Here is a 26,591-nt window from a genome sequence, read left to right on the forward strand (position 1 = left end):
GCTAAAGCAATATGGTCTCTTTGCACCTCCCTTTACATTTTCAATGTCTTCTTTCTCTTGTAGAGAACTGTTATCAAGTGATGCGATGAAAGACTACAACAGAGCTCGAGTTTACCTGGATGAGAACTATAAATCACAGGAACATTTTACGGTAAACTTCTTTATTTCACAAGCTTAGTTCAACAGATGGTGAATTTCTTTTGTTAAACTTTTTGGGGTTTTTTGATTGGTGTGGGAGTGTGAGCTTTTTCCACCATGGAGAGGATTACATCGTTACTAAGATGGTTTACTTTGTCAGGTGTGTAAATGCTGGTTCCACAGAAGAGGATCCATTTAAAACTTAGTAGACTACCAGAATGCATGGAAAGTCTTTTGCTTAAAATTGCCTAAGGCTTTTTTTTCCCTCTAACAACCGACCTTCTCTGTGAATTGGAATTGCCTTCCGTTCAAGAAAGCACATTACTGTCTGACAGCCTGAGTTGGTGCCAGCTCTGAAGCATGATTAGCTGGCGATAGGGCTTGGCACGTGTTCAGGATTTGTGTTAGGAGTCTCTAGAGCTCACTCACCCATCGGGTCATGAGAAGAGCCAGGGCACAAGTTTCCACTAGTATGAAAGTGATGTTCAGATAAATGTGCAAGATTGTGTGCAGAGTTGCCTTTTACACAGAGTAGAAGTGATATATGATCGCTGCCGGGACTGTGCAACGTGCAAACAGGTCTGCGGTTTATTTTAGGTGATTACTGCTAGATTTTACAAGGAAGAGCAGCCCTTTACTGGTGAATCGGTGACATCTCCCTTGCCTCCAGGACAGCAGCTTCCTTTTCCCATGGGATCCTGCTCAGTGGGTGTTTGGTGGCTCCAAGGAGCCCTGCTGGCCAGGCTCCCCAGCCGCTCCCAGTGCTCGGCGCTCTGCACGTGGGCTGGTGCTGCCTGGCAGCTGAAGGCAGTGACTGGGACATGAAGTTAAACAAGGAAAAACCAGCCCCCACCATGCACACAAATCCCAGCTTGGTAGTGCATAACCTAGGGGAATAAGAACCTGGAAAGGTTTTTGTTTATTCATTTTTAATGACTCTGGCTAGGAGCCCAGGTACTGTGGAACTGGAGGAGAGATATCAGCATTTTTTTTTTTTTCCTCTTTCTCATCAAAAGGAGAAAAACAAGATTATCAGCTTCACTGAGCCTTAGTTGGACAAATCCCAAGTCAGGAATGTTAAAACAGTGTGCCAAAGATGTTCAGAAAGACCTGGTAGATGAAGGGCAGTAGTACAGAACTGTGTGTTTTGGAGTTGCTTATGGGTCAGAACTGCATCCTAATAAACCTGCTCACTGACAAAGACCCCGCAGGGGTCTCATTGCAGTGCTGCAGCACACCTGCAGCAAGCACCTTCCAAATACAATGAGAAGAGCTGTCATGGGCTCTGACCTGATCTGCTTTCAGGAGAGGGTTGGACCAGATAATCTCTAGAGGTCCGTTCTGACCTAGACTTGTCTGTGATTATGGGGGAGAAAGGGATAATCATCTGTGATCTTATTTTGAGAAATGCAGTGTAGAAGACTAATGCAACCTATAATATCTATATGGTCACAGTACTTTTGAAGTTATTTTATGAGGTACGTTTATTTTTCATGCCACTGTGGTGAATGAAAAGGATCTTAATGAGGCTGACAGCAATCCTAGCTGTAGGACACGTGCTGTTTGTGCCTCTGAAGAGCTCTATATTTTGCAGAGTTCCTACTTCAAGAAATAACGTGGTTCCTTGTTTCAGGTACTAGCGTTATTTTCTAGGCACTGTGCTTTCTTGCAGTATTCCCCAACCACCTTTATAATTCTCTGTTTCCTGTCATAAACATTACTTTGCATATCGCTTTCTTCTCATCCTGTATTTACTAAAACTAGGCCTTCCTGGAAAAAGAAATTCTGTCAACGTATTCAGTCAGTAAAGGGTGGGAGGAGGGAGACTGCCTGTACCAGTATTATTTTCCATGGAAAACAGTCTAATCAAACATGTGTTTTTTACTATTTGATTAAATTACTCTCTGTTGAACTAATAACTATAAAGATGTAAAAAGGTTTGTAAAGCTGTTTGATGTAGCCCTGCATGACAGGCTGTTTGTAAATAACACTACACATACCAGTAAAGTAGTGTTAAATGGTTCGGAAACGGCTCCATTGGTCTCAAATGGCAGCCATAGCAGGAGGGAGGGCGTTTCCCATAGGAGCCCTCAGATCTTCTCAGAGGTAGGCTTATGTGTGTTAGTAACCTGGCAGCGGGCGTAAAAGCGCTGCCAATAGAATCAACATGGGTTTTGGGGAACAACGATGAGCATAGTACCACTGCATGTTGGTACGGTACCGCCGGTGGAGAGGGGACTCCCTGTCTGGAGAGGAGCGCTTCTGGAAGGGATGTAGAGGTTGTGTTGGGCAAGCTAGAAACAAGATCCTGTTGCAGTGCTGTAGTGCAAGAAGGAAAGCAGTCTTTGAAAGTGTAGTTAGTCGAGAAGGGGTATATAAAAGATGGTGATTCTGTCTCTGTATACAGACACAGTGAAGGTAGGTAGCATGGGTGTTCTGGCTTCCAGTTCTTGCATCAGAATTTTTGAAAGCATAATGAAAAGGTGGATGTGGCTCATAGAACTATGTTTCTGGCTTTTTTTCTGTCTGTCTTTCTTTCCAACCTGTAAGAACCTTTCTGAGCTGAATCAATTCAGTGTGGAAAGCAAAAAAACCCCAAAAGTTGAGCAATGATTTAATTACACTTTATGTTTCTATTGTTAGGAGAAAATGCTGTGTGCTAGAGGAATATTTTATACTTTCCTTGTTAGACTTGTAGCAGTAGTGGCTTGGAACAAAGCCAGCAAACCTAGAAAGGAGAGAGGATGCACCTTCATACTGAGCTTCTTAACCTTTTGATTCTTATAGTCTAGTTTTTGGTGCCTAATGCTGACAGCCCCCACACATAGTTCCTGAGACTACTGTCATGAATTAAGATTCATAAAAATGATTTTTTACACATGTGATTTGAAGTGGCAGTTCTTCAGCTCTTCTGTTCAGTCTGTGTTCGTGTAACTTATGCACTGGGTGACTCTGAACGGGGATTTCATCACTGTGGTGTGTCCATTTAGGGTAAAGTTTTAGTCTTATCTCCAATGTGGTTTGGCTTGTATGATGTTACGTGTCTCCCTCTTTCCTCATTAGTTCTGTTTGATTGCAAAGTTCTTTTAACTTCTGTGGGCTTTTTTCCATCCCTTCTATGGCACAGCATTGGCAGCAGATTCTAGCCTTGTAGTTGCTGTATTATTACCTCTCAATCTTTAAAATATAAACATTTATCACATATATTGTTGTATAAGGCTATTTGCTTTAGAAACGGAGAAGCCCAAGTAGTTACGGTTTGGCTAACCTATACCCCTGCTGCTCTCATATCCCTTTTCTAGCAGTTTTGGCAACACTTCTTCTGTAAGGCTTTCCTTGGCTGAGCTCCTGCAAAGCTAAATTAGATTTTGTTGCTTATAGTTACTCTGCTTGGCTGTGTTAGGAATGACAGTGAGATATGAGAAGAGGTTTTCAGTAGTCTGTCCCATCAGCGTGCAGCCTTTCTCTTCCAGCTCAGGGCAAACTAGGATGAGTGTTGAAAAATAAAAATAAAAACCCAAACAATATGGTAACGAGGTGTCTCTCATGGAGTGATTTGGTTTTAAAAACTCTAAATTCACTAAGGATCAAAATGGTTCATTTTGCATCATTCCAGACACAAATTTTAATACCAGGTATTGTCATTTACAGTCATGTATACCAAATCTAAATGGTTTTAGGCTTGGCATTTGTGGGGAGAGAGGGAGCAGTGTTGTGACTAGGGAGAAAACTGTGGTGCTGTTGGTTGGCCCTGTTCTGCCATAGGTGATGGGGTGAAGCTGCATGGGAATTTGTTCCACTCAAAACTTAATAAAAAACACACATAAAGAAAACTCCAGCCCCTAGGGTAAGCAGTGAGTGTACAGCCCAGGGGACGTGTGAAGATGCCGCTGGCCCCCTGCCAACTCGCAGCAGGTCTCTGGCCCTGGTGGGGCAGTCAGCTCTGTCTCCAAGGCAGGGGTTGGCAGGGAGTCAGATTTTGGCTGTGACTCTGACCTAAGGCTTTTGTTAAGGCCAAGCGTTGTGAGCAGCAGAGGTTTCATGGCAAGTGCGGGGCAGCACACAGGTGCACATGGATGAAGCAATTCATATCATGCATCAGAGATGCATGGTTTTATAAAATTTAAAAATGATCTGAAGATTAATCTCTTGGCAGAAAGGCGCTACATTAGAGTTATGCTTATCAGCTCTGGGGAAGGTGACAGCATTGGAGTTAAGAGCTCCCGGCAGTTATGAATGAGGTTTGTGGGTGACAACCTTTGCAAGCATAACGATGGCTTCCCAGAAGTTTCAGATTAACTGAACAGGCAGCTCTGATGCTGTTCCAGTTATGACTGGAAATACTGATAGCAAATGAGTGTGGACAAGCTGGCGCATGTGCTAGCCAGAAATTTTCAGGTACTCGAATAGCTTCACAATGCTTTTTAAAATTCAGCCTCCTGTAAATCTCAGTTTAAAACAACAATACTTCTTTTGTCATACGAAACACAATCTAGAAGGTAGGTCTTAGTTTCTGTTAGAGAATGTATAATCAGTGAAAAGACGGATATAAGACAACTGAAATAGGTAAAAGTCTGAGAAGCTGAGAAATTCAGTACAATCGTTTTATTTATTTGTGAGTATACCCAACGGGCTTCACTCTTAATTAAGCAGGTCTTTGCAGTTGTATTGATTTTCCCCAACATCCTAGCATTTATATTCTCTGTTAATTTTAATGTACTTGGTATATTTCATGTAAGGAGTAAACTATAATTTTTTTATTTATAAATGTATATATTTATGAATTATAAAGCTTTTCAATGTGGAGAGTTACTCAGATATAGTTGGGTTTGATGAACTTTTACCTATTGATACTTCTCAAGTAGCCTATGTTAATTGTGAATAAGGTGCTTTTATTCTGGAGTAAGAGCATTCATACTGAAGCTGAATAGCAGCCAGAAATAAGTTGATGTCAGTGACATTTTTTATTGTAACTAGATCAAAGGTAGTTTTGTTTGTGCCCTGTATTTATTGATTTCTGGAATATTCAATTAAGGTTTTATATTGCTTCACAAATGCATTTTCTTTTTTTTAATTGTTAAAAGAAGGCAGAAGAAAACTCTGCTTGGCTTAAAACATACTTGCTGTCTTGAGAGAATCTTTATTGCAGAAAGTCAGATCCTGAGGACTCCAGGCAAACCCAGCCTCTTCAGAGCAAGCTTGTCACCAGCTCATGCCTCCAGTTTCTAGGGAGCATGCTAGGAGCTGTGTGATTGTTACAGCACCTAGCTGATTTGTGGAAGCATCTGCACAGTAGGGTAGTTGCTTTATTCTCAGTGTAGATTTATTTTTAAAAAATAAACAGAATCCTCAATTGCCTGTCTGCTTGCTCAGCCTGATAGATAACCTTCAATGAAAAAAATGCTGTTGAGCTATATATCTGATGAGCTGAAGTTTGTTTGCTCCTGCTAGTAATATTGTGTTGTAATTAGTTCATTACATAGTAGATTTTTTCCAAATTGAAAAAAAAAAAAAAGGTAATTTTCACAACCAGTGTTTCTGACATCAGGAAAATGTATTTAAACAGCACCAGTGCCATAAACCACAAGTATTTACCATTATTTTGCACTGATAATACAAATAAACAGAAAGGAGAGAGAATGTTGTGCTCACGTGACTGCCTTCTTATAAAGTTCAAGTTTTCTGATATAAATTACTGAAATGAAACTACCCTTAAATAACCATCCAGGAAATGGGCAAAGACACATTATTAATGGGGAACGCAGCAGATAACAGTCCATTTTTCTGGCAGGCTTTCTTCCCCCACCCCCTGCCAAATCTGTGGTTGGGTTATAGAGGCCGAGGTATTTGCCTCCCCGAAGATGATGAAGGCATCGCTCAGCCGGGGGCACGTGTGGGTCTCCTGATGAGCAGCTCTCTAGGAAACACCCGGGGGCTGCCATTGCACCCCCTCTTTGACGGGACGCAGACCCTTGGTGTTGTGAGGGGACCCGCACGTCCTTGGGTGGCCTGCCCGCCCCCTGCCCTAGGCACTCTCACTTGGGGTACCCCCATCCAACCCAGCTTCCGCCTCCTGCAGGGACACGGTGCATGGCTGCCCAGCGGTGGGGCAGGAGCAGGCAGGAGCAGGGCGCCCAGCGAGGGCTGCGTGGCAGGGTGGGTTACGCCACGAGGGCAGAAGGCTCAAATTCTGCAGTAACACGATGTGCTCTTGTACTAGGGAGATGAGTACAGGCATTGCCATAATATGTACAAAATGGTTATGCCCTTTTTTTGTTGTTGTTTGGTTGTTCGTCCCCCTCCCTGATTGTTTTAACTTTACTCCATGCACTCTGTACCAGTAGTTTTTTAGATTTAAAATGCCTCTTAATCTTAGCTAAATAAAGCACCGGGGGGTGTACGGTAGGGTCTAGGAGAGACCTTTGCTCAAGTCATTATCCTTAATAATAATAATAAAAATAACCTGAGCTAGTGTGACTAAGAGGGCTCCAGTGGTGAGCAGTGGTCCTAAAAATACAGATGGGCAACATTTTATTCAAGTATGTTATTTTATCTTAAAATTACATGTGCTCATTACTGAGAGAATAGTAAAGTTAATTTTTGTTAGATTAATGATACTTTAGTAATATTTTTGGTTGGTCTGAGTTCGAATAATTGGCCATTAATTGAAAAAGGAAATTGAAATTAATTTATCTTGTACATAAATCCTGTCATAGTTATTAATGGATCTTAGAAAATATCGGCCTGTTCCCAGAAATGAATGGTGTACACTGATTCTTCTGAGCTTATTAGCTGTGGCAATTTAGAGTTTTGTTAAATAAAAAAGATGATTTAGGAAGAGAGACATAATTGGATTGAATATTGGGGGAATTCACACGCCTGATTAGTTCTCAGCCCGCTCCTCCATTAACACTTTTAAGGACTTTCCAGTTTTTGCAGAAACACGAGTTTTCTCCAGGAGGTGGAGCTGAAGCACCAGGCTGCGTCCTGGGGCCGCCGGGCGCTCTGGGCGCTGCGGGGGGGCGGCTGCGGGGGGGCGGCTGCGGGGCCATGGCGCGCCCCGACGGGGTGGGGGGTGGGGGGTGGGGGGCCGTGCACACCCGGGTGCACGCTCAGACACAGAGCCATCGTGCCCTGCTCCCCGGCCCAGCTGAGGCAAGCGCAGCGGCCTGGGTTCTGGGAACACGAGCAGAAGCAGTCCTGACCCAGCTGCGATGTTGATTTTAGTCTTCAATTTGTAGCTGGGTATCAGTGTGGCCCTTGGCTGAATGGGAGTTTTGGGAGTGTGTTTTCTTGCCAGGCTTATCCTTTACTGCAGTCGATTTGAATTTTCTTCTGCTAATTGCATGAGCCTGCTTCCACCTTCTCCTTTTTCCCCATCCTCTCCTTTCCATGGAATTTCATTTTGTACTTGAGTTTGGTTTTATGATCCTATCTTTGAAAAATATATCAGACCAGAGAAGCAGAACATCATTTCTGGCCTGAGAACGTGGCAGAAGCAGTGCCTGGCAGAGATGCTGCGTCTGGAGGGATGTATGGGGCCAGGGCTGTCCTGCCAGGGAAGGTCATGCTGCAGGAGGAGCCAAGGGGCTGTCACTCGCTGTGTAGACTCTCCTAAAATTAGTGAGGTTCCTGCAGGGAACGATCTTTGAAACGAAGAAAAGTCCACAGACTCCTTTCTGACAAGCACATACGAAAAACCCAGAAGTATTTTGTCATCACCAGCTTCCACACATCACTTCTGATCAAATGTTTCCCTCTGCCTCACTGTCTGGTTTTTGTTTTTTTTTTTCTTCCCTGTAGAAATGAGTTAGTATAAGCATTTTTAAATTGGTAACAACTTTTTAAACAAACTTTACTATGCGCGTTCTTTAGAATTTTTTTTCTTGGTACTCAAGTGCATAGGAGCATGTGTGAGGCTGGTGGGCTGTGAGAGGATGCCTGGGGGAGCCCTCTCATGACAAGTGAGGCAAACATCAGCACGGCAAGCCTCCAAGAGACGCCGTGGAGCGCTCCATTTTGTGTTGATGCTTGCTGCTTGGATAATTAATTCATTTTTGCTTTTTGCTAATTCCACTTCCTAGGTGAGAACGAAAGGAATAAAACCATTTGAAAAACACGTTAGTCTTCCCTATAAATGCACCGAAAACGCCAGCAGCAAATCTGTAGCCACGCACAGAAGTGCCTGCTGGTAAGTTCTGTGGGGTAGGAAAAGCGAAATGAAAACCGCGAGCTGAAGCCCCCGACTGCGGGGAGCGGCGCTGCAGAGCCGGGCGGAGCCGCGCGGTGGCGCTGCACATCAGCGGTGGCTTCGCGGAGCACCCTGCCGTTACCGTGTCCCCGCAGCCGCCTGCCTCGTTTTGCTAATCGTAATACACAGTCTCATTCCGGTACATCCTCCTAGTTCTTGGTGAAATACACGGTTGGAAGCTTTTGAAACCTGTGTCACAAAACTTGACCTCTTCATTAGCTTTTGTCTCTTTTTAATTGGGGTGGGGTGGAGGTGGAGTTTGAAATAAGCTGGTGAACGTCAGAAGCAGAAGGATTAACTTCTACTAAGTCATGAAAAAAATGATTGTATAAGTATTGTCATTTTGTGACATGGACATGTGTTTACAACCACCTGAAATGAAATCTCCCACTTAATTTCTTAGGGGAGTCAGCAGTTGCATAGTTGCTTCCAATTTCCTTTGGATGGGAAATGGGATGTGAAAGGTGTTGCCACAGCGGTACCTTCCTCTGGCTTTGACTTCTCTCTTTTTCTGTGCATTTTTGAAACAAGTAAAGTTCTTGCAGTGAGGAATTTCATGGCTTATCATCCACCAGTTTTCTGACACTTCTTTATAATTGAGAGAGGAGGAACGATTACAAAACTGTGAGACATTTCACAGATCAGTAGCCCGGTAATACAGTCTTGGGTCGATTTCTGTTGTTTTCAAAGGTGCTAGTGCTGAGGAAATTGGTGATATAGCATCTTCTTTATATGTAGAATCATTATACTGTTTGTATTAACCATGGATTTACAATTTATGTGGAATTGCATTTTCTGTTGGCTGTGGATTTTATATTCAGAATTGCATACTGTAGTCATGCGACAGACTACGTGTTTACAAAAAACGTGGGATTATTTGTAAAGAAAAATCATAACCCGTTTTTGTAGAAACCCTTACATCTAAAAAATCAGCTGAAATATTTAAAACTAAAATATAGGCTATAGTGTCTGAACACAAGGGGAAAACAACTCTTTCTAAGCTTTAAAAAATTAAGACTTTTGTAATTGCTGTCAGAAAAGAGAGGCTAAAACAAACTTTGTTGTTGTTTAAAACTACAGCTGTGATACAAGGCAAGGCATGCTGTGGTTGTTGGGTTACTTGGGCAGGTACCTGTGAGGCACACCACTCGCCCACACGTGCACAGCACCGAACCTTGCAGCCGCTGGTATCAGTGTTTCGGTTCAGAATTTCCTGAGAGCCGAGGTCATTTAAAATTAACCTTAGAGGCCAGGGGCATGGGGCGCAGCTGCCTGGCCTCAGCTCTGTGGAAGTGCAAACCATGGGGGAGCCTGGCTGAGGAGGAACAGCTATGGACACCTCCTGGAGGGGCTGTGGCCCTGGCTCTGCCGGCGGGCAGACCCCTCTCCTGGCAAGCCCCCTGTCTGAGCAATCCTGCTGCCTGGCGTGGGAGTGTGGTCCTGCGGAGCAGCACTTCCCTGCTTGTGCTAGTGGAAGCCAGCGGGGTTTGGGGACAGCGGAGAGGGCAGTAGCAGTGATGTTAAACCTCAAATGCCTTGATTGGACCTTTCAGCGCGGGCTCCCCATGCCCTCCCTTGTGTTTCAGGAGTCTCTGCGGTTGACAGTGGTTAGGGGGCTTATTTCCCTTTCTGTGGTGCGTGGGGGATCGCCCGGGGCTCCTGCCATGGGTTGGAAGCTGCTTGGCTGCACCGGCAGCTTTCCACTTTGCTTTGGCACCGGCCAGGCTGGACAGCGATGTGCTGGCCAGTGGCACTGCCTCTGGCTGTGGTGGCACTTGGTGTTTTCTGAGCTGGTGAGGAACACAACAAAAGACGGAGGAGAACTGCTCTCCTTTCAGCGTAGGAGCATGTTGCGGTTTTGTTTGCTTCTGCTTTGTTGCATATTTGATTATTGTGTGTTCTGAAAGTAAATTGTCTGAAGATCTATGGAAAGAATTATTGGTTGGCTCAACACACATCTCAAAACGTTAAGTCTTCTCAGTTATATTCCATTTATTTGACAGCTCTGCTCTTAACAGATCACTGATACTGCAGGGATAGCCCTGAGGCTTTAACTCAAGAGTCCTTTGCAGCTTAGTGTTTGCTGCCTGCTATTTGCATGACAGTTCTCAAGTTTTACTCTAGCTTTTTTCCTTTTTTTTAATAGTATATACTATTTAGAATTTATTCTTCTTAATCCTGTCTTGAAGGTTGAATAGAATTGTCTGATACATAAACTGTTGCATACAAATAGTAAAAAATTTTGAGGGAAAACATGGCTATTAGAGATTTTCATTTGCTATGAATGGAATAAAAGTCCTGTTTTCAGGCCTTTATTTTTATCTTGTTTTATTTTAGTAAAGTTTCTTTGAAGTCCAAGAGCGGCACAGCAAATCTTCTTGGGGTGAAAGGAAGAAAACCTTCTCAACAGAGGAGCCAAGAACAGGCTCTGCAGAGCAAAGGCTGTCCTAGTAGAGGCACAAAAAGCTTGCAACTTCAATTGTGGCATCCGTCCCCCCTCCACGAGCACAGGAGAAGATTCACATCACTGCACCCAGTCTGCAGTCTGTCTGTCCCCAAGGCCCCCGCACTGCTTGCTGGCGAGTGCTGAGCACAGCAGAACTGCGCCAGACCAGGACACGAGCATTGCCTCATGGCCTGTGCTTGCTGTGAGCCTGGTGCTGTGGCATTTCTCAGGTTTGGCTCCCTGGTCGGCGCTGGGGAAGCGGACACCACGTTTCCCTGTCCGTGTTTACTTGTAAGCACCCTCCTGGCCAGGCTGGGGTGGGGGCAAGGGAGCTTTCCAAAAAGCAGAAGGGAGAGCAGAGTACTGCTTGGTATCCATTGTTAGCAGCTCATCTGCAAGTGATCTGTGGCCAAAGATTAATAACTTTTCACGTTACTGATTTGCAGGCAGCTGCTCGTTGTAGGTGCTTCGGTGGCTGCATCATGCACATCTGGCGAACATATGTCAATAAACATTAAAATGCTATAACGTATACTTACTTGGACTAAACCCTTCCCATCTAAAACACAGGAATCCTTCCAGCCTTCTCCTAGGGCTGTGGAGGGGTTGCTCAGCAGCCCCGCTGTCACCCCCAGTGTCAGGGTGACACTGTCTGGACGCCCAGCCGCTGGCAGGGGTGATGCCTGCGGGCAGGTCCCTGGCCCCCGCTATCCGCAGGGCTGAGCTGCCACTGCCAGCCCTTGCGCTTCCATCATGCCCACCTCTTCTGCCAGCGAGGAGAAAAGTGCGCTTTTCTTTGGGGCTAGGGTGTTAAGGATGTTTTGCATAAAGGTTTGCTAAGTGCTTAGGAAGATATTGAATATTTAATGAAACAGGAAGAACAGTAATGAAAAACACTGAAATAATTGAAGATATAGCACAAATAATACAGTAAATGCTTTAACTTGAAGTTTGCAAAGCCCTGCGTAGGTCCCCTTTAGAAATCTGGTGGCACAGTTGCCACGCTTTGTCTTTCTACGAGAAAACTCCAAATTATTAAGGTGTGGGGCAATCGGATATCTTGTTTGCATTTATATGCAGTAGGGCTAAGGGCAGGACCATTTATACATTGCACTAGCAGAGCCACAATTTTATAACAGCTCTTTTCAAGTAATGTGTGTGAGGAATTTTGTTTGTGCGAACAAAATGTTTGATTTGGAACAGCTCTGGCTTTCATGAAAAGATGTGAGATTGGAAAATGTGAAGATAATTGCTTAAGAAATTATGAACCGCTGTTTAAAGAACTTGCTAATGTGTTTGTCTGAGGCATTGAATTAATTCTTAAATAAGAGTAGCATGACTCTATAGAAAAACAATACGTATGCTATTTACTGATATAAACTAATGGGTTATTTATTGTCTGAAATAACATTATAATGCAGTATTCGTAGCTGAAAAGAAAGCAATACCCGAGTCTGCTCATAGCCTTTCTATGAGTATCATGTGGCAACCAAGTTACCAGCTACACATTTCAAAAAGGCTTGGAAATCCACCTCAACTTTTCACAATTAAAAGCAAATGGATAGTAGAAAAAGAGTTGTTGTATTATGCTACCTAATCCTAATGTCAAGATTACTACTGTTGATGTGAAAAGGCAGTAAACAACTCGATTTCCAAGGGAAAAAAGATGAATAAAAAACTGTACGGGTCTCAGTGAAATCGAGCTGGGCTGAAACCCACAGGCTCTGTGAGCAGGCGTCTAGTGGATTTAGGCAGTGGCGTAATTCCCCATGAGCAAAGCCAGTTAAAAAAGGCCTGGTGCTGGTGGGGAGGGAGCAGCGTCTCTTTCCCTGAAACCACCGTGATGATGGTCAGTGCATACCAGCTGTCATACAGAGCTTCTAAAGAGAAATTAACATTCAGAGATTTTGATGCTAGTATTAAAATGCCACAGACACACACTTAACTACTCTGTTCAATTTAACGATGTTTGCAATGTACAAACCCAAACTAGAACCCTTTGACACTGAGGAAGTGTTTCCACTTAGTTTTAGAGGGCTTTCCAAGTGTCTATTGATCAGTGTTCTCTAACAGCACAAATAATGTGTCTAATTTAACTGGCCACATGGAAGAGTATAGAAAAAACATTAGTTATCCCTTGAAAGGCTTGGAACATCGATAGGAGGACATAACATTAATGACTTTCCTATACACGAGCTTCAAAAATGGCTAAATGAGGAAGAAATTACAAATTTATTTTCCTATAATTTCAGCAGTTGTCTTGTTTTACGGCACCAGTAAAGCATTAAGCAATGAAATGTCACACAAGGAGTATTTTCCTGATAATTTGTCTGACATGCAAAGCATATAAAACAAAAGAGAAAAAGATGGAAATGTGGGGGTTAGTCATTTTGACAAATTTAGTGATTTTTGCTCATGAAGTCTGGCTAAGAGTCTGCTGCTTCTGTCCAAACATTTTCAAGTATTGCTGTTTTCTGAGTGGTTCAGCTGCATTAGGAACATCTTTATTTCAATTCTGTTCTTTAGCGTGAACACAGATTGCTAATTTTATTGTAAGTTATTAACATAAAGGTAGAGCAAAACTTACTTATATCTCAACCTTTTGTTTTTTAAATAAATGGAATAAATACCGGATCTCCAGAGGTAGGTAGTAGAAGTCCAGCTTGGGAAGGGATATATTGTTACTGGTTCCCTTCCTTTGGTTGTGCATTATTAAGGTGTAAAGGAGTTTTGGGTTGGTTTCATTTTATCCCACAAATTCCAGATACACGGAAGATTTTGTTGGGGGGGTGGGGATCTGATTTCTGAACAAACTAATATAACCCTGAGCATTCATTCTAGAATTGGCTGGCATTACTCCCAGATGACCTCCACATCCTTCGCAGATCGAAGTTCCCTGTAGTCCTGCACAGGGTTTCCTTCCTGGCAGGTGGGAGTTGAAGCTGGGGGCTGAATGCTCTGCACTGTTGGTAAGAGTAGGTTACCTCTAAATCCACACAGGATTTAGAAATGAATGTGCAACAGATAGTCTTTTGTGCTCTTCCAGTTTGCCTACTCAGGTCGTGCGTTTTTCACCTTTTAGGATTAGTGGGGAAGCACATACCCTAACATTTTGAACAAGACTCCCATCTGCTCCTGAGGATGCATTGTTGTTGTTGTTTGGTTTTTTTTGCTGGAAGTCATTACTATACCAGGGTTATGAGACATTCATTGCTTCTCTTTGCTTAAACTAGAAGCTATCTTTTATACCTGTTTCATAATAAGCATAGAAAAAAATGTGCTATAAAGAGTAATTGGCATCCTATGAAGTGATCAGTCAACGAAAGTAGTGCACAAGGAGGTGAATAAAAAAAACAAACAAAACCAAACAAAAAAACCCTCCAAAACACAAAGAGATTCTCTTTCTACTATTAATTTCATGTTTATCAAAGCACAATTGTAATGACTGTGTATTTAGAAGAATGGCCGAAGAGCGCAGGTTATATGGGTAATCGCATTGGTGAGAAGGAAGGTACCGCTGTGAAGATGGGGTCCGAGAGCATGTGGTGTAGCCTCTGCATTGATGTCGGGCTCTTCAAAGCGGAGGGAGCTGTGTTGCAGTGCTCAGGCTGCAGCAGTTTCTGGCCCACGTGGAGGCAAATCTGGCATGGTACTGCTGACTCCGAGTAAGATGCTGCAATGTCAGCCCTGAGTGTTCTAAGATCCACTGGTGTGTTTTGTGACCACGATTTTCAGGCTCTGAATCTGGTGCACAGTGTGGAGGCAATAAACCGGGATAGGGAAGGGGGGGATAAGAGCAGCAACCAATTCTGATCAGGCAGTGTGGACCTATGATGGCATTGAGAAAACAGAAAACCAGATACAGTTTTACAGTTTCTTCCGAATAGCAAGGGCAATGAAAGAGCAAAGCTTTGTTTGGATCGCTTGCAAGGAAGTGCATCAGAATGTCCAAATAGGAACATCACACAACACAACATGATGGAAGCTGTAAATCTATATACAGTATTAAGCCTCATCTTTAATGTATTTATGAGGATGAGTAGATGTGCGGGTACTTCTGCATACTGGTCACAAACTAGTCCGTGTCCCTTAGAGCAGGTGGAAACAGCGAGTGTTCCTTAGGTACAGCTGGCTGTTGTGGAAGCTGAGGGAGATAGGGTTGCCCCTAAACTGGAGTGAGGATTTCGTTGGTCTTATATTAAAAGTTCATAGTTGGTGGTTTGAGCATTTACATTAGGGCAATTAGGGGGGTTTAGACCACAGAGGAAGAAATCATATAAGGAAAGAAAGTATGAACAGATGGGTAATGTACGAGAATGTCAGAAATGAAGTACTAATGACTGAGAAATATATGGTCCTTGAGGGTGGGAGAAGGTAAAGTAAACGATAACTTTAATGTAAAAAAAACCAGAAAACAAACTCAAAACAAACAAACCCACCACCACCAAAAAACCAGCCTAAACCCAGAATACCAACTTTTTTTGAAAAAATTCATGTTTATCTCAGCTAATTATAATAATGGCTTATTAATCTCAGCTCAAAAGACTGTGACCTAAACTGTCTTGCATGTCTGACAAGGTGTCCAAAAAAGATGAAGTATTTCTATATTGACTCACTTTGTTGTGAAGGCAGTTGTGGTTATAAATCACACATTTAAATATCACTATTATTTACAGTCCTCTCTTATGTCAATTGTCTATTAAATAACAATTGCTGTAATGTTGGATCATTTCAAAGCTTCTTGTCTCCTTGATGCCTGGTTACCTGGTAAGACTTTGAAAACCGCTTGGTTCCATGGAAGGAACTCTTACAAAAGAGAAAAACCACCTCAGTGCATCCTAACCTTTGTTTTCTCAAGTACACCCTGCCTGGTGGTTTTATTTTGTTTTAGTTTATGCTGGAGGGAATCAGCACACCTAAATCCCCCACCAAGGTACATGTGCACGGATGCATGTACTATCACATCATGTGAACGTATTCTTTTGACACACCACTTTTCAAAGAAAGCTGCAATCTACTCCCCTAGTTAATATGATACATGAAAACAGATAATACACTGACGCACTTGTATGTGCATGGTGAGGAGAGTTTAAGGCACGATGAAAATAAAGCACTGAGTAACATCTGGAAGGTTATACGGTATTCTGGATACCTGATAGGGTATTTCTTGTACTGTAATTATACTTTTAGAATTGAAAAACTGTGTTTCCTCCAAAAGCAGCAGAAAAATCTTAATATAACATAGAAATAAAGGTCAAGGTTTGGGGCAGGGCGGTGTGTGTGTGTGTGTGAGTATGTACCTCTGTTTCAGATGTTGCTTTACCACATTTCCAGTTGCCTACCCCAAAGCTGAAATACCACTGAAGTGCCAATGGGTTTAAAATTAATGTTGGTTATCAGTAAGTGAGAGTGAATTTACAGTATACAAACTACACTGCACTTGCTTCCATAAGAACAGAGAGTGTAAATCTTAGCACTTGAACTCTTACACTAACTGCTTAATTAGTTCTAGATCTCTTATGCTTACCCCAGATATTTGCCCAAGGTATACACGTTCCCTAGACTCACTCTCTAGGCAGAGGAGCAAGGACCTCTTTCTGGTGCTACCTCTGTTTTTCTTTTCGACAATAGTGGGAGAATACTGTGTGTATGTCAGATGCCTCAAAGGTGTCTGAGGAAGGAAGGGATGAACAAAATAATGTAGAGGCTGCCATTTTCCATGGAAGGACTGAGTGCAGAACAGCTGTGTCGGTGTAAATTCATTTCAAGCAGTAATTTTGCCATGTAGACAAGGGTTATTCGTCTGTATATGGAGGCCTTTTGAGGAACAAAAAGAGAAAAAGTAACATCAGTGGGCTATGAAGAGTGAGAAGAATCTAAGCTAAAATCCAGAATATTTTGAAAATACAAACTTAAGTGGTTTGTGTCAGTAATTACGATACGTTGCTCTTGGAGGCCTTTACAGCAGATAAAGGCTGCCTTTTGGGGTCTCTAGAAAACAGTGCCAGACTTGAGGACAATTCTGTGTAGTACAGGGCTGTGTGGGCAGAGTGCAGCTTGTTCTGCCCCTGGTTGCAGTAAGGCATTGCTTCAGGCTGCCGCCGTCGGGGTCGGTAACCAGCGCGCTCTGGCCAGGAAGGTGTCTCGCAGCCGCTGTTCGCGCAACGGGCACTGTCATAGGCAAGGTATTGATTTCAGGCTGTGAGTCTGGCAGACTCGAGAGATTGTTCTGGATAGTTCTGGACTGTCAGTGGCTGGTTCGCTGGCTGTGAGAATGAGACGTCGTCTCCTAGGAGTGAGATGCAAATGGGAGTTCTTCCCACAGCAGTTGCTGTTACAAGCCAAACCTTTATGTTGTCCTTCCGTCAGCTGCTGTCGGCGGAGCAGGATCCTGCCTGTGTGGGGGAGGGGAGAGCGCAGGGTGCTGAGCCCTGCTGCTTCACCGGGGACCTCCTGGCGGGCTGCAGCTCTCATGCCCCTCGCCTCAGAGACATTCAACAAGCCGCTCAAGCTCTCTGCCTTATTTCCGTCGTCGTAAAATGGTGCTGACCATTACCTCTGCTCTCAGATATGTTATCTTTCATTGGATTTACAGAATTCACTAGTATTAACATACTGATATTAACGTTTTCCCCTGTTCATTTCATACAAAGTACTTTACATATATATGCAAAGAAACGAGATCTTCTTTCATGGCAGCAGCAGAAGCCTGGGAGCAGGTTTGGAGGTGCTCTCCACCTGAGACTTGTATCTCTTGTAGACTCCTAGTATACTTGATGATGTACGTGCGATTTCAGCAGGAGCCAAGTAAATCTTTTGTCCTTGCTGCAATTGTACACATACTTACATTATGTTTATAGACTTTATTCCCATACAGCTGCAATTTCTGAAATAGAGAGCACAGGGCTGTCACAGTCATCTGCACTTAGTGAACTGCTACATGAAAAGAGATTTGGAAATTTGCAAAAGGACAGGTAGCTGTATCCAATATTTGGTGTCTGTTATCACGGAGTAACTAAAATGTATTCTAAATATTCAAACTCTTTAGGAGACACAAAGGCAGGAGAGGTGTTAAAACAGGAGAAATAGCAACTTTTACAAGCAACTTGAGAATGGTTATTCACTCAAAATTTCTTATCCCATGCCTATGATGTCTTTTAGATCAGAACTTGGCAATAATTCTTCAGCTTAATGGGTATTTCTCCTTGTTAATATTTACCAGGGGTCTTCCAAGTCTGAGAAACTTCCACTTCTGTGTATTGCCTGATTCCCTTGTTGGCTTCTCATAACACATCTTTGGGTGGGTATCCTGTTTATTGGATGCCTGGGAAGTATTTTATCCATGGTTGGCCATAGTCTTAAAAAGTCACAATAGGCTTGAACCTCCAGGAGAACCAAGACTATACTCTGTATAATCCTAAGAAATCAGCAGATGGTGAGAATTATCATCCGTAATTTGGTTCCTGGGGGGGTGTGACTTCCTCACTTGGGATGACCTCTGCCCACTTCCAGGTCATTTCTCAGACAAATGGAAGGGGAGCCTGAGCCAGCAGATGGGCATGTGCTACACAGCAGTCTTCACAGCACAGGTAGTCCAGGCTGGCACAGAGGAAGGTCAGGCTTCAGCAAGAAACCTGCATCTGAGAGTTCTCTGGCATTCAGAGAGAATCACACAGAGGCGGTGGGGAGGAAACCACAGGGTGCTCAGAGTACAGAAGACTCTAAGCTGTATCTCAGGACTCTGCATTATTTCAGTCTGAAGTTAATCCAGTCCCTTAGCTTTTGTAGGCATACTAATATTTGAAATTTACTATTGCATTTCAGCACTTCCAGTACCTTTTGCATGCAGACAGCCTAACAGGGCCAAACTGTGAATCTGAACAAATCCTGAACCGGGTTGTGGAGCTGGAGACAATGTCACTTGGCAAGCATTCCTTATGATTCCTAGCGCGCTAGAGGTCTACTTAATTTTTTTGCCTTTAACCGTGAGCCAACAAAATATCACTTGCAAAGCGTCCATAAATCTTCTTCAGAGATTGCAGTGGATGTTAACAGGCTGGTAAAAGTGTATGTCTTTATACGGGCCTAGTGGGAAGGGTGATGTTCCTTAGCAAGGATAATGGAGTGGAGAAGTCCGGAGAGTGCTATTCGAGGTGCGTGTTTCCAAAGCATAAAGATCAGTGTTTTCCAGGGGAGCCTTGTACCTGTCCTCAGTCTTTAGCCTTTTTCCCAGCTGGGAGGTATCAACTCATGAACTTGTTCTCTGCAACCCTTTTGCCAGACTTCCAAATAGCACCTGAGAGAAGCAGCATCCTATGGCTAGTCTCAGCCAGGTTTTAAAGTATTTGTTTTCTGATCTCCTAATACTAATGTAAGAGTTAAAAGTCTCACTCTTTGACCAAGGCTGGCTTTTTTAGAATTGGTGCTTTGGTTTCTGAGTGACGGAGATCAGCAAACGGAAAATGTTTTACTGAGTTGCCGAGATTTAATTGGAAGTAGGGTGCTTTGCAGTGAAATCCAAGGGCTGTTACTGCTAAACTGTGTCACAAAAGCACAAGTGCCCAGCCCTGTGTTTGGACCACTTGTTAGTCGGCTGTGAATCTCCACTGTTATCCTTCAGGACTTGAATTTAAAAGCAGGCACCTGTCCATCTTAATACAGAAGAGGCGCTTCAGGAAGCCTCTGTGCTTGATTGCTGTGCGTGTCCCTGTGAGTCCAAGGTAGTCTCCTTATCCTGACTTTGCAGTGCTGCTGTCAGTGAGCCAGAAGCTGCTTGGCTTTCAGTTAATGTCATTACATAATGCTGCTCCTTTAATACGACCTTTAACTCTGATACATAATTTGGAGAAATAGTCCTGCATTTACTTTTCAGTTAGTATTCTGGAGCATACCCCAGGAGGATGGCTATCATTTATTACTCTTCCAAGCACAGGACTTCATGAAGGCAATTTTTTAAAGAGCGTGAGCTATTAATTATGCTAATAAAAGAACAGCCCATCCACAGAGTCACAATTCCTCCTTGTCTCTGCTTCCTTTTTTCTAGGGCACAGTAAGAAGAAAGTGTGAGATTTCCTCATAAATACTTCTTAACTTACAGCTACTTTTCCCTACTTTCACATGAGCTATCCCGTTAAGGAACTGATTACTGCACCAGATGGCAAATAACAGCTATTTTATGGTATCACCAATGACTTCCTAGGAATAGACATTAATATTTTGTTAAGAAATAACTCAGAGGCATGCAATTAGTCCTTGTTCTTGAGTTATGGTTCCTTGACAATGAGAATACTTGGTCTGTAATTACAGCATAGTCTGCCTGAAGCAGTTACCTGTGCAGCACTTAGATGCCTAGGTAAGCTTGAGTCTTCCAAGCCCTGCCGGCTGCGCGTCCCATGGACCTCATCCTCATCCCACATAAGTCCCGTCCCCAACCTCCATGTGACTGACTTGCGTACAGTAAAACCTGCCGTTAATACTCTTCTAAGTATTTAAAAATAACCTTCCTTTTTCTGTGGTGGCCTGTTAGTGTTTGTGTAGCATCTCGATCATCTTACCCTGGAAGGATGAGTGCCATTGAGAAAAGGAATTTTGAAGCCCAAAGACTGTGTGTAAAAGGTGCCTTTAAGGTCAGTACGTAAACAGTGGAAAGGAGGTAGCTAAATTCAGACCAGAGTGAAGTTAGCTGTGACAGGGCAGGACTCAGTACATGCCATTTTCTTTGGGGTTTGGAGAGGCAGTGCATCCTTATACTGCTGCAATGAAAGAGATGTCAGGGCAGCGGTCTGCTGGTTGGGTCCATAATTCTCCCTGCCTGCCTCCATCAGCCCCAATAGCAGCGATCAATAGAGCCACCAGAGCCCAGGAGCGATGCCTCTTACCGCAGGAGATCCTCCCTCCTGCTCTCCCCTGCACACTCGTCCCCTTTCAGCTACCAGAACAATATTTTGAAATTTATGGAAAATTAATTATTGATTACAGATGTGCCCTGGTTCAAGGAAGGTAAAAATGAATGGATGCATTTACGATGAGGGACGTAATCCGCTTTATGAAACCGATTGTCTTTCACTCTGCTCCTTCCCTCCCTCATTTTCTTGCTCCTCCTGCCCCCTCCCCCTTCCCGTACACTGGATAAAAGACAGGCCTGATAAAGTGAGAGAAACAAGATTGGTTTTCTAAGGGCACCAGGCCCTTCATGATCAGCTAAATCATGGGCTGTCTGGCTCTCTGGCTGGGTGATGACCTGCTCCCCGCGCCGCGGCACTTGCACCCCCCTGCGGGGTGTTATGATGTGCACCCAGGCGGCTGCGGGGGGGCTACAGTGAAGGTGAAACTGTCATATCGATCTTTTTAGCACTAAAATATGAGCCACTTTACTCCGCTCCCCGATGCTGTGATGTGAAAAATAATAACTCGGATCCAAATTAAAAATATTGATCTCTGGAAGGTGTTGAAAGTAAATAAACACCTTCCGAAGTTTTCGGGTCAGCCAAGAAATGGTATTCAGCAATAAATGTGTCGGCATGTCAGAATCCAGGGTTCTTGATCTGTTTTTCCTTTTGAATTGATTTTTCATTACTTACTTCCTAAAAGTGTTGGAATTTGGTCTTCTACCGTTAAATCCTAGTGTTTGGGCAAATTATTTCTTTGGGGCTTATGAGGTGCTCCTAATCCACTCGCTCATTGATTGATTGATTTTTGACTCAATAAACTTGCATTACCCTTCCTTTATTTAAGGCTTCCATCATAATTTTTTGTACATTTAGGCTTGACTTTTTTATTTCCTTCTAACAGATGAGCTGACATTGGTCTATCAAACATGTGGGAAAACAATTGCCACAAGGTTAATTTTATTGCTAGCTCCATGCATTTTAAGTAGGTGCCAGGTATTTTCCACTACAGGCTGATAAATTGCAGTTGAACCACTAAAGCATAAGAATGAATAGAAGCACTGTAACAACAACAACAGAAACCCCATATAAATGCATCACATAGCGTAAGCATTAAATGGATTATTTTTGCTTCATTGGTTTAACTTCATTTTACATCCAACCAGAAATAGGTACGCAGTAATGTAATAGGCTCTTTAACTGTTACTCTGCTCATGCAGTAATGCTGCAGTGTTAGAAATTGTGGTGGCATAGGTATTTCTGATTAGTGGAAATAGTAAAAGGCAGTAATGTGTGTTTTCAAAAAAAGTCATTTTCTCTTACAAATTAGCCAGTGTATTTTTAGATATCAAAACACTCTTCAGGAACAGATGTCTTGATGTTACTATTCTCTGGCAACTCTTATGAACTTGCTTTTTTAATGTTGTTATAAGAAATGGCAGAGTGCCTGCTCTGCTCTTAAAGGTGGGAGAAAAAGAAAATTTGCAACGAGAATGAGACTGGCTTCTTCCATTAACATTGACTGAACTTCTGTATGTTAAAGAAGTGTGTTAAAAAGCCCTTTAAGCAGGTACTCGTACCTTTTCAAATTTCTGTGTGAGTTCACATTTTAGTGTTCCTTTCCTAGATTTACTAGCTGATGCCTGAGGTTCAAATATAGTTAAGCTCATGTGTTTATTGTATTTAATGCAAGGAGGCATGATCAATTAAGGGGAATAAAAATAGAGCTCCATAGATTACTTTACAGAGCTGATCACAGTTCAGTCGTTGTCCACTTCCCTGCATAACTGCATTCCATCGGCCAGTTTTTGTTTCGGTTCACATGCCTCTTGTAAATGTCCAGAGGTTCATTGGAAGAGGCCAACAGATATTTGCAATTGAATTTTCTCAGATGTATCCACATGAAGGAGTTTTACTAAAATACCTGGGCTTCATACTATTTTTTTTCCAATTTTTTTTTAATAGCTTGCATCTGTTTTTCTGGTGTTCACATGGCTTGACATATAAACATGCTACCCAGCTCCAAGGTTTGTAAAACGTATGCATAAAAATATGTGTGTGTCACCATCTATCTGTTCAGCAAATACTGGCCTAAGACAATTTCTACAAGTTTTGTGTTTTGGACAGATTGATTTTTTTTAAAGTATCATAATTTAACGTAGACTACACTAAATAAAGGGGTGAGGGGTGTCGGTCAAAATATATGGCATATTTTTCTTCTTTACTTTGATTGTTGGTGAGCTTCAGATCTGTGGGTCAGTCCCCGAGGTGTTCCAGTCTCTGCTCTCAGGAGTTTCCCTTTTGAGGCCAACAGCTCCATGACTCTTGCAGCGCACATGTCCTGGGAAATTATAATTACAGGAGGTGAGGAGGGTCATCATCAGTTACAGTGAACAATATTCCAAGTAAGACTTTTAAAGATGAGGAATGAAACCTTGGATTTGACAGGGTATCCCATGGTGGTCACCGTGGGGCGATGCTCTGGTCTGGTGGGGATCCTGTCTGGGGGAGGGGGCTGTCCCGTGCTGCAGCCAGGGTCTAGAGTCTGCCACAGAAGACAGATAGGAAGCGTGAAGAGAAGGTTCTTTAAGGGGGTTGTGTTTTAACCTGGCTGGCAGCTCAGCCCCATGCAGCCCCTCACTCGCTTCCCGCCCCCCCCCCCCCCCCCCCCCCCCGGGTGCTATGGGGGAGAGAGTCAGAAGAGTGAATGGGAGTTTACTTGCGGGTTGGGATAAAAGACAGTTTAATAGGTAAAGCAAAAGCCACACACTCAAGCAAAGCAAAGCAGGGAATTCATCCCCCACTTCCCATGGGCAGGCGGGTGTTCAGCCATCCCCAGGGCAGCCGGGCTCTGTCATGTCTGTCAGTGACCTGGGAAGACAAACGCCATCGCTCTGAACATCCTCTATTTCCTTTTTCTTCCCCCAGCTTCATATGCCGAGCGTGATGTCATATGGTGTGGGATGTCCCTTGGGCCAGCTGGGCCAGCTGTCCTGCCTGTGCCCCTTCCCAGCTTGTGGTGCACCCCCAGCCTGCTCGCTGGTGGGGTGGGGTGAGGAGAGAATCCCTTGGCTCTGTGCCAGCACCGCTCAGCAATAACTAAAACATCTCAGAGTTAGCAGCCCTGTTTCCAGCACAAATCCAAAGCACAGCCCCATACTAGCTACCGAGAAGAGAATTAACTCTACCCCAGCCAAAACCAGCACAAAGGGACATTGTGGGGATGGAAATTTTAACTTTGTTGCCCGATGTTTTCATTAAACAAAATTGTGTGTCAATAGGATTTGTAAGTGTTAAGTCACAGTTTGAGTTACATACGTAGATTGCCTGAATGCACAGAGTACTTGGGTGTCCTTGAAGAGTTTTGCCTCTAAGCGTTCCCTGTCTTGCCTGAAAGTGGGCTGCAGTGCCGCGAGCCCAGGCTGGGTGCCTGCGGTCTGCGGGCGTGTAGCGCTGCGCAGTGTGCCCGGGCAGGCAGTGATCGGTGGAGCTGCCGACGGACCCTTGACCCTTTTGCTGTAAGAACATGGAATCATTTATGTTGGAAAAGACCTTTTAAGATTGCCAAGTCCAACCGTCAACTAAACACCGCCAAGCTGACCACTAAGCCATGTCCCCAAGTGCCACTTTTACACATCTTTCAAATACCCCCGGGGATGGTGACTCCACCACTGCCCTGGGCAGCCTGTGTCAGTGCTCGAAACATGAACAATCACTGGTTTGCTTCTGTGTCAGGAGTCAGCGGCACTTGAGATCCCACCCTCAGATTTAGTAATGTTTTGTGAAGCGAGGTGCTTCATTGCTTTGGATCACTTTGGGTCTCACAATTGGCCCGAGCGATCACGTTGACAGAAAGCCCCCAGGTGTTAGTTGGCTGTGGCTGCAAAAGGGGATGGGGTAATGGGTCACATCATGGTGCCCGTGAAGCAACTGTAGCAGAAGTCCTTCCCATCTCTGACTCTCCTTCTACCTTTCTGGCACAGAGCCTTCGAATCTCCCCTACTGAGCATTGTAGACTTGAATTCAAGTTATAGGACTGAATATTTTTAAAGAATTCCTAGGCACAGTGTAAGTCACAGCATGCCCCAGAGCTTCAGGGCACGAGCCATGGTATTCCTCCTGGAAGAGAGCAGGAGAGAGGGGAAGGAGGAAAGAAGCCTTTAACACTGCTTTTGCTGGGCTGCAGTTGCTCTTGCTGTATATAGGCCTGCGTTTGGATGGGTGTGCATTTACGTACGCATGTTTATGCTTTTTTGATCGTAGCAGCTGGGTTGTGAATTTGTGGTGGCCATAGCTATTCTGTTTCTGTTGATCTGGGAGCAGAAACAGCAAATGAAGCACCAGAACCTGAAACATGGCTGGGTTTTGAGCTCTCTCATGGAGACTGCTTGCTGACCATTACCAGCTCACTGATTGTTCACCATCTCGTGGAAAAGCCATTTTGCAACCTGCGGTATGTTTCATGTGCTTTCAGCTTACTTGTGATGAGGGGGGGGCGGAAAAAAAGGGGTTTTTTACTAATGTCAGTCTTGTAAATCCAGTTTGTAAACCTGACATTCTCCTGGTTTTATGTGCTACATAGCAAAAATCCCGTGTTTACTTGAAGGGACACCTTTTGACTATGGGTTAAATGATATTCTTAGAGTTTGTTCATAAAAGGTCCACTTCAGTAATTGTAAAAATGGTAAAAGAACAGTTCTATAGAAATGTAGGCCCAAAGAAAACAGTAAAATGGTAAAAACAGAGGTTCAAATGTTTTCTTAGCAACATAGAAATGGAGAAAGAATTAATAAGTGTTAAAAAAGCTGTCTTCCTCCTCCACAGCTTTGCAGTCGTTATCCTGTGAGCGTATTTGATGGCTGTGTTTAGCACAGTAGTCAGTTTTTTCCTTTCCTATTCAAAAGTATTTCTAAGTGGAAAAAACCAATATTAGATGTTTTCTGACCTCTCGGCTGAGTACAGTGTGCCCCACGCTTCAGGAGGGGTCGATGACAGCATGGTGGCAGCTCACCAAGGCTCAGTGGCTGTGGTGCCTGGAGGAGGACCAGGATCCCACCTGGAATTTGGCATCCCTTTTAGCTTGTACATTCACAACTCATGCAGCAAAGCCAGGTTTGAAGAAGGTGCGAACTCTTCCCTGTTATGGGGGTAGTAGTTCTCCTCTTAGAAAACTATAGTTGTGGGGTTTTTTCTCATCCATTAATATGCAAAACAGACTGTGAACGATTTATGGTCCAAGCCCAACTGTAGTGAAATTATATGATCTTATGACAGGTAAGTTCTTGACAGGAACAAGATCTAGCTGCTTTTTTACGTTTAGCCACTGACTTCTGTGGGTCACCGTTTCATCCGCTACTTTACTATGTGACATGTCAACTACGTTGACTACATGACATGTCAGAACTTTTAATGTCTTTGGGTTGGTTCCTCCTCAGATAAGCAACCACACTGAAATCCAGGGTGTGAGCAGCTTGCACCTGAACAGTGCCACCTCTTTCTGAAGGTATCAGTACTGTGGTCCGAAAGTTGCTTTAGGGAGTCTGGAGAAGAGTAGCAAGACTTACTGGAACTCCAGAAAATAGAAGCTGTGAAGGATTGGCAATAACTGGGTATGGCTAGTCTAGACAGGAGAAGACTGAGGAGGGCAGAGGGAATAAACTTTCCCCCATATTGTCTGAAAAAAACATAAACCATTCTTTTTTAAAAAGCCCCTTAAATTTTCCAGTGGTAGCTTCCATGAGCAAGTTATGCAAGCAGCTATTGGGAATGACTTACAGTTGGTCCTACTGTGGTAGCAGGGGAGACATCCCAGGGCCAAATCCCTGTCTTCTGTGTTTCTGTTTTATCTTACAAATTAAAGAGTCTCACT

The 26,591-nt window shown here is 43.6% G+C and overlaps 1 protein-coding gene across 3 annotated transcripts in view; it reads left to right on the forward strand.

Annotated features, from left to right (window-relative positions):
* The window catches only part of INPP5A (inositol polyphosphate-5-phosphatase A), a 262,018-nt gene that overhangs the window by 83,818 nt on the left and 151,609 nt on the right, over positions 1-26,591 (forward strand). For all 3 annotated transcript variants that reach the window (XM_040606001.1, XM_040606000.1, XM_040606002.1), the window contains exon 4: positions 64-151. In XM_040606001.1, the coding sequence (XP_040461935.1) occupies positions 64-151 (88 nt within the window). The remainder of the gene's footprint in view (positions 1-63; positions 152-26,591) is intronic.

Source organism: Falco naumanni, chromosome 9 (genome assembly GCF_017639655.2).
Source record: "Falco naumanni isolate bFalNau1 chromosome 9, bFalNau1.pat, whole genome shotgun sequence".
Lineage (NCBI taxonomy): Eukaryota > Metazoa > Chordata > Aves > Falconiformes > Falconidae > Falco > Falco naumanni.